At 39.1% G+C, this 7,752-nt stretch overlaps 2 protein-coding genes across 2 annotated transcripts; both read left to right on the top strand.

Moving 5' to 3' along the window:
* The first annotated feature begins 3,566 nt into the window (after positions 1-3,566).
* On the top strand, positions 3,567-4,649 carry LOC123176106 (cysteine-rich receptor-like protein kinase 6). Its single transcript, XM_044590491.1, has 2 exons — positions 3,567-4,410; positions 4,621-4,649. Exons 1-2 carry the CDS (start codon positions 3,567-3,569, stop codon positions 4,647-4,649), a joined length of 873 nt encoding a protein of 290 aa, XP_044446426.1.
* A 1,159-nt stretch (positions 4,650-5,808) lies between these two features.
* LOC123176105 (G-type lectin S-receptor-like serine/threonine-protein kinase RKS1) lies at positions 5,809-7,651 on the top strand. Its single transcript, XM_044590490.1, has 6 exons — positions 5,809-5,816; positions 5,906-6,050; positions 6,227-6,437; positions 6,551-6,788; positions 6,882-7,032; positions 7,188-7,651. The coding sequence occupies exons 1-6, from the start codon at positions 5,809-5,811 to the stop codon at positions 7,470-7,472; spliced, it is 1,038 nt and encodes a 345-aa protein (XP_044446425.1). The 3' UTR covers positions 7,473-7,651.
* Positions 7,652-7,752: the final 101 nt, after the last annotated feature.

Here is a 7,752-nt window from a genome sequence, read left to right as displayed (position 1 = left end):
ATTACAGATTAGTAGCATTGCTTTGCTGCAGAAATAGAACAGCACTCCATAATTGCAGAAATTTTTTGTGTTCATCAAATGTATGCATCTATCTGGGAGACAGAGTTATAAGTTCTTTGAGTGTGCTTTTGAGCTATTGTCAGCGGGTTTGCATGACTAGGAAGGATGCTGCTGTGTTTTTTAATTGCAATTGAGTCAGCTATGCAGGTAAGATATCCATTAACTGTTAAAGCCAGTATTTCCCCCTTGAGCAGTATATCAATTTTTCTTCTGCCATTCTCCCTTTTTCAAGGGAAAAAACCCACAGTATTTCCCCCCTGCAAGATTTCTTTGCCTCTGCAATTTGGTTTCCTAGAAAACCTTTGGACGTTAGAGAAACATATTTGTTAATTAATTCGGGTATTTTTTCCTAGAAAACCTGAAGTTTGATTATGGTATGCTTGTTAGAAATAACAAGTTTGGACTTTGTGAATTTTTTGGTTTATCAATTGACTGCGGAGTACATTTCAATAATCAAATAGAAAAGTATGCTTTTGGTCCCTCAAGTTCCCCAAAAGTATAGACTTGGTCCCTCAAGATTTTTTGGTATACATTTGGTGCTTTAAGTCTCAAAACCGGATAAGATCGGTCCAAAACCAGATTTTAAGCATGTTGACCAGGTTCGACCATGTTGACCAATGAATGATAAATTCAAAAAATAGCAAAAAAATTGTGAAATAAAAATATTGGCTAGAGCTCCTTGGATGTTATTTGACCATAAAATTTACACGCACCTAGCACACCCAAGCATGTGGGCTGTCACGAAATTTCAGATTTTTTAAATTTACTATTTACCGGTCAAACATGGTCAACACGGTCAAACCCGGCCAAATCCCGGTCAACATGCTCAAAATCTGGTTTTGGACCAAACTTATCAGGTTTTGAGACTTGAAGGATCAAATGTATAAAAAAAATCGAGGGACCAAGTCTATATTTTTTAGGGAACTTGAGGGAACAAAAACATATTTTTCTCATAATCAAACGATAGCTAGCTAGCTGCTTAGACATGAATTATGAAGTGAAAGTACAGTACATTTCATTTCAATATGCAAATATTGTACTTGTCGCCTATAAGCTTAGCAATAGATGATGCGGCAAGATCATATAGCCAGCAACTTGGCTATACTATTAACCAGTGGCGGAGCTACGGTAGAAAACAAGGGCGGGCCGGTACAAAAGAAGACCCATAATTTTCAAGCTCATGGCTGAGTTTACTCTCAATCTCCACTGTAATTGCTATGAGCTGGGCGGGCCACGGCCGATTTTATCAACATGTAGCTCCGCCAGTGCTATTAACCATGCTCTTAGACAGGCAGACCTGTCCGATTTGTTTGTACGGACCAACTAGATAACTGTGTGGTGCACATTTTCATGTTAAATACTCATAAGCTAACAAATATCCATACGAGCCAGCTAGGGAACTGGGTGATGCACATTCTCAAGCAAATAGCATATCATTATATTGGTACGAGTCAGTTAGAGCCGTATGGTAGTATGGTACACATTCTCAATTCTAAGCCAAAGGGTACAAGCTAAACCAATATATCCGTAAGACCCAGGGAACCACTTAATACACATTCTCAAGCCAAATATACACACCAAACCAATATATTGAGCGAGCTAGAGAACCACATGGTGCACATTCTCAAGCCAAAGAGTTCACACAAAATCAATATATTCGTACAAGCTAGATAGGAAACCGCATAGTCTACATTCTTAAGCCAAATAGTACTCGCCAAACCAATATATTCGTAAGAAACAGCTAGGAAACCGCATGGTGCACATTCTCAAGCCAAATAGTACACATCAGACAATGTTGTATTTGTAAGCTAGGGAACGACATGGTTCACATGGTCTAGCCAAATATAGAACTACACGCCAAACGAATATATTCATATGAGCCAGCTAGGAACAGTGTTATGCATATTCTCAAGCCAATTAGTACACGCCAAACGGATTTGGCACCAGTCTTGGGGAACTTATAGCTTTCTGTTGTGTTCTGCAGCCGTATCCAAAATGTGTGATTCCTCAACGAAAAAGCATTAAGTATTTTTTAGAAAAAACTGCCTTTAACATAGGTTTTTTCTGAGATTGTTTTGCAGACTTGTTGGGAATTAGTATCATATTTATGCAGAGTTGATGTTGTTTTCTTTCTTCCGAATTACTCCCTCTGTACCGAAATACTTGTAGTTGGAGGAAACTAGTACAAGTACCCCCAACTACAAGTATTTCGGTACGGAGGTAGTAGTACTTTTGCATGAGCATTTTGCCCAGTTTGCTGTATTTGTATCAGATTCAGATATTTATGCATTCTAACTATTTGGTTACCTGCTTCTGTACATGTGGAATGGGATCAGACTCATTCAAAAATAGCACTAGGATTTTGACGTTATGAAAGCCGACAACAAGCCACATTGCACTTCTATTTTCAGCTTTCAGCTTCGACGAACATCATTTTGTGTCACTTTTGCCGATGGCCTCAGCCTCTCAAAAAAACACTCACACCATTATTGTTCCTGGGCTATCCATAGAGTTCAGTAGAAACAAACAAACCAACCAACCAACGAATAACAAACAATACCCGTCGAAACTGTTCTGTTTGATAGCAAAGTATTATATAAACAAAAGTATCAAAAACTACAGTAATTTTGCATGTAGGTGTGAGATACCATCGTTTTATCAAAACAAAGTATTTTGAAGTATTCACAATACATAGAACCTGTTTGGTTGTTGCCGCATAACGCAGTAAATTTTGCTGTTTAGCCGTTGCGTTTAAGCACTCAACAGCTCTGTTTTTTAAAAAGAGGTTTGGTTTTTTTATGCAGAAAAAAACTGCAGTTTGCTCAATACTACAATATTAAAAGCACAATTGTTAGGGGCAACCAAACTCATTGTAAATAAAACTATGGTAATCTCGAAAACTGTAGTATTCTCAAAATACTTAGAAAATACTTTGTTATCAAACGGAGCCTAACTGTTGAGACATCGAACTTGGTTTACAAACAACATTTCATAATAATAAAAAATCCAACCAAGTTTGCATACTCTACTTGAGATCTTCAATGTCATGACAAATGCCAGCATGAAAGGAGCTTACATAATTTTCAAAACGTTTTGGTATAAGAAACAATCTTTCTGGATCCAGCTTCTAACAGATAGCCCACAGCTTAGCAAGCAGTCGCAAGAGAATCATCTTCGATTTCGCTGCTCGTTCAAGGTCGCAATGAGACCTCTTCTCCTTTGACTGAAACACTGAAACTGGATTTGTTCTTTTTCTAATTTTTGTTCTCCGCTTGTCTTGTATCACTTGTACTACCAACTAATTTGGATTACACAGGCTGATGATGCCTGGACGGCAGCATGCAGCGTTGTATTCTACGCAACTTCATTGCACGGCCTGCAGGCTGATGTTATCATTAATCACTAATCAAGTACGCAGTCAAACCATAAGTTGGAAAAGTTTTCCAAATGATACTGATAATAAGGAGCTGCTACAGAGGTTGGGCTGAATAACCTTTTAGTTAGCCATGTTCATCGTCTTACTGCTCATTCTCGGCTTCGAGCCATTCATCGCCGCCGGCGATCCACTGGAACAGATCTGCCACACCAGCATCCCCTATAATAGCACCTACCAAGCTAACCTTGAGCTCCTATCTAGTGTGCTATCCAGGAATGCCTCATCCACAAGAACCAAGCAGCCCAAGGGCTTCGTCGGAACTGACCAAGACCCCATTTATGGCGCCGCACAGTGTCCCGGCGACACCATCGCATCTGCATGCTCCAGCTGCATCACTGCCGCATTCCATGATGCTTGGCGGCTCTGTGGATCGCAAATGGACATGCATTTCCTGTATGGGGGCTGCATTGTCCACATCTCCACCGAGGACCTCCTCTACAACTCCAGGTTTTTGCTACACAAGTTGCTGATCTTTAGGGACACCACGGATCGTAGCAATTCACCCGTTTGGGTCACCACCAACTTCACCGACACCAGCATTGATGGCAACATCAAGGTGCTTCTCCAAGAGACAGCCAAACAGGCAGCCTACAACTCTACAATGATGTACGCCACTGGCCGCCTGGATGTCTCCCGCGGACTCCCGCTGCTCTACTCTATGGCGCAGTGCAACCTGGACCTACCACCGAATGACTGCTGGGATTGCCTCGACAATATCAGGAGCGCAGCAAGGGGTTCCTTCCACGAGCAACATGGTGAATGGATTGCTGGTGTGTGGTGTAATTTCAGGTACAGCACGTATCAGTTCTACAATGGCCAGCCCACGAAGCAGATTCTCTGGTCGGATGCTCTAGATCCCACACCAAACATGCCGGCGCCAGGGCCAGTTGGTGTTCCAAGGCAGAAAGATAAGAGTAAGACAATATGTTATTTCTTTCCCCAAAACTAGTCTGTCTTCCTTTTTTCTTCTTCTAAAGGGCATTTTCTCCAAATCTTATACTCCCTCTGTCCCACGATATAAGATGTTTTTGCAAGCTAAACAGCTTGCCAAAACATCTTATATTATGGGATGGATGGAGTATCTGTTTTGTATTCTTATTTCCTATCGCATCTTTATTACACAGAAATTGACTATACTGCAGCATCCTTATAGTGCTAAGTAGCCTTTCTATTGGTGCCCATCAGACTCAAGCATTGAGTTAAATGAGGTTTTGGAACTTATACATGATCATAGCTGTCAAGACTTTCACGATATCTGAATGACTTGGGAGTTCTACAACTCTTACTGGAATACAATAACCCAGTTGACAAGTAGATTTATGGGTACAGAACACCTTTCGATATAGATCTAATGACCGCAAATCAATTTTTATTATTCTAAAAGACATAATTAATTCACCCATATAGATCTAATGACCGCAAATCAATTTTGATGATTCTGGAAGACATAATTAATTTACCTGGGTGGGGTGACAGCTACCCTTTGATCAACGCTTTAATTCAACAACCATGCTTGCGATGCAGCCTTAGACTATATTATATGTTGAAATATTATTTATAACATACAGAAAATGTCCATTTTTAACACTAAACTATTACAAAATTTTGTATTTCCCTTAACATCCAAAACAAGTTGTGCTCAACCTTGAACTATTGAATCCGTTCAATTTACCCCATTGGCCCTGTTCCAAGTTGTTTTAGCTGACTCGGAAAACACGTGCTGTACCTCTATACATCAGCAAATCCCCATCTTGGTAGCTTGAGTAAAAAAAAACAGAGAAACTAATTCTCACAATACTATTTTCTTTTTTTTTAAGTTCGCAATACTATTTTCTGATTTCCCTGGTTTTTTGATTTTTTTTGAAATGTTTCATATTTTTTTATCTTCACTTAAGCTGCAAACATGGCAAGGGGCTGCCGTGCAGAAGTGATGCTACATGTCTGCCACGTGTCATCCAAATCAGCTTAAAACCGCTTGGGATAGGGCCAAAGAGCTACAGTGAACAGATTCAATCTTTCAAGGTTAAAAACAACTGGTTTCAGATCTTAAGGTTGAAAAGTGAACTTTTGCAACAAGAGGTTATAATATGCTAGAACATTCCTCAAAACATAAATACCAAAATTTATTGTGTAGTTACATTCGTTGATTTGTCTAATCAACTAACCACCTATGTTTGTGTGAAATCTTTCGTTTTAGGGCATATAATAAAGGTATGGATCATTACCACTGCTATGCTTCTACTAGCATCATTTTTGTGCTTCATCGTATGGTTTAAACTAGTCAAAAGGAACATTAAAGGTTAGTTATGGAAATGCTGCTGTACTCACAAATCTCTTAGGCTGTTTAGATTCGTATATATTCGCTTACCTGAAAGGATTACATAAACTCTGATTTTCGAATTTTCGTAGCTCTCAGGAAGATGAAGAGCTAGTCTGGGGGATAGGGAGGAGTTCAGAGCTCAAGCTTTTTAACTTTTCACAACTATCAGATGCTACGAGTAACTTCTCAGATGAAAATAAATTGGGGCAAGGTGGCTTTGGCCCAGTATACAAGGTAAAAGAACACATTTATCCATGTACACAATGAGAACAAAAATCAAACCTAGTAGATTTTATACATGTAGCTTTAATTTTACTCACAAGCATGGGGGGTTACTGATCAGAAGATGAGTAAACCGCTTCTATTTCGCAAGATGATATCACTGATCAAGCACTTTTAAACCTCCACAGGGCCAGCTTCCTGAAGGTTTGGAAATAGCAATTAAGAGACTAGCTTCGCAGTCTGGGCAGGGTCTCACAGAGTTTAGAAATGAAGTCCAACTCATAGCCAAGCTCCAGCACACAAATTTGGTTAGGCTATTGGGATGTTGCTCTCAAGGAGATGAGAAAATATTAATCTATGAATATTTGGCAAATAAAAGCTTGGATTTCTTTATCTTTGGTATTACTCCTTGTAGTTTTCTGTTACAGATTATGGGTTAACTCTATCTACTAAAATTATCCCCACAGCCTTCCTCCCCCTCTAATATACATATATCATTAACTTGTATACAGATGAAACTAAAAATGCTTTATTGGAATGGAACAAAAGAAAAGCGATTATCGAAGGGATAGCACAAGGACTTCTATATTTGCATAAGCACTCACGGTTACGGGTCATACATAGAGATCTTAAAGCAAGTAACATTCTTTTGGACTGTGAAATGAATCCTAAAATATCAGATTTTGGGCTTGCAAAAATATTCAGCTCAAATAATACTGAAGGGAACACAAAAAGGATTGCTGGGACATAGTAAGCTCTTCTTACAAGTTAGTCCATCCTGCACAAGTCAGCCACATATAAAAAACTGAAATAGAAATTTATTTATTTTCCCTACATTTTCAGTGGGTATATGGCTCCCGAATATGCTTCAGAGGGTCTCTTTTCGATTAAATCTGATGTATTCAGCTTTGGTGTGCTGATTCTTGAGATCATCCATGGAAAAAGGAACTCATGCTTTCATCAATTTGGGGACTTCTTCAACCTTCTTGGATATGTAAGATCATCAAAAGTTTCATGATATTCGATGTCCCAAAGTTTCAGATTTTTTTTGTTTTTTTAATTTGTTTTGAATTTTCTGTATTCAATATGTAAATTTACTTTGTTTATCTATTGACCTTTATTTAATATATGTCTCTAAACTCTTGCTAGGCATGGAAGTTGTGGAAAGAGGAAAGATGGCTTCAGTTCATCGATGAATCAATAGTTTCAGAGTCTGACACTTTAGAGACAATGAGGCGTATCAACATCGCATTGCTGTGTGTGCAAGAGAATGCGGTTGACAGACCCAGCACAGCAAGTGTGGTTGCAATGCTAAGCAGTGAAAGTATGGCCCTGCCTGAACCTAAGCATCCGGCGTATTTCCACATAAGGGTTACAGAGGAAGAGCCACCTAGTGCTAATGATGTCACAGTGTCTACTCTACAGGGCAGATAGTATCATCCTGCATGATGTGTTTTTTTGTGTGTGCTGCTTTACCGAGCGGGCTCCCTCTGATTTAACACTAAAGTTCTGACAGACACACACAAACCTTTGGACTTTGGTTAAACATGGCATGAATAGAAGACAACTCATTTACTAATGTCAGTAAAACATGACTAACTAGTGTTTATACTGTAATGTTGAATCATAAGCATACACCTCAGTTGTTGATGACGAACTGTGAGGTAGAGTACATTTCAGGTTGGTGTTTCCCTTTGTGTAGAAATAAAAGGGT

The sequence above is a fragment of the Triticum aestivum genome, unplaced genomic scaffold (assembly GCF_018294505.1).
Source record: "Triticum aestivum cultivar Chinese Spring unplaced genomic scaffold, IWGSC CS RefSeq v2.1 scaffold177246, whole genome shotgun sequence".
Taxonomy (NCBI): domain Eukaryota; kingdom Viridiplantae; phylum Streptophyta; class Magnoliopsida; order Poales; family Poaceae; genus Triticum; species Triticum aestivum.
The sequence above is the reverse complement of the archived record's forward strand: the minus strand, read 5'-3'. Positions and strand labels throughout refer to the sequence as shown.

What these genes read in the sequence shown, in the direction of transcription:
- LOC123176106 (XM_044590491.1), top strand. Translation starts at nt 3,567, where the DNA reads ATGTTCATCGTCTTACTGCTCATTCTCGGCTTCGAGCCATTCATCGCC. An exon ending in TCCAAGGCAGAAAGATAAGA is followed by an intron (nt 4,411 to 4,620) that starts GTAAGACAATAT and finishes TTTATTACACAG; the next exon opens with AAATTGACTATACTGCAGCA.
- LOC123176105 (XM_044590490.1), top strand. An exon ending in GCTTTGGCCCAGTATACAAG is followed by an intron (nt 6,051 to 6,226) that starts GTAAAAGAACAC and finishes AAACCTCCACAG; the next exon opens with GGCCAGCTTCCTGAAGGTTT. An exon ending in TCTTCAACCTTCTTGGATAT is followed by an intron (nt 7,033 to 7,187) that starts GTAAGATCATCA and finishes AACTCTTGCTAG; the next exon opens with GCATGGAAGTTGTGGAAAGA.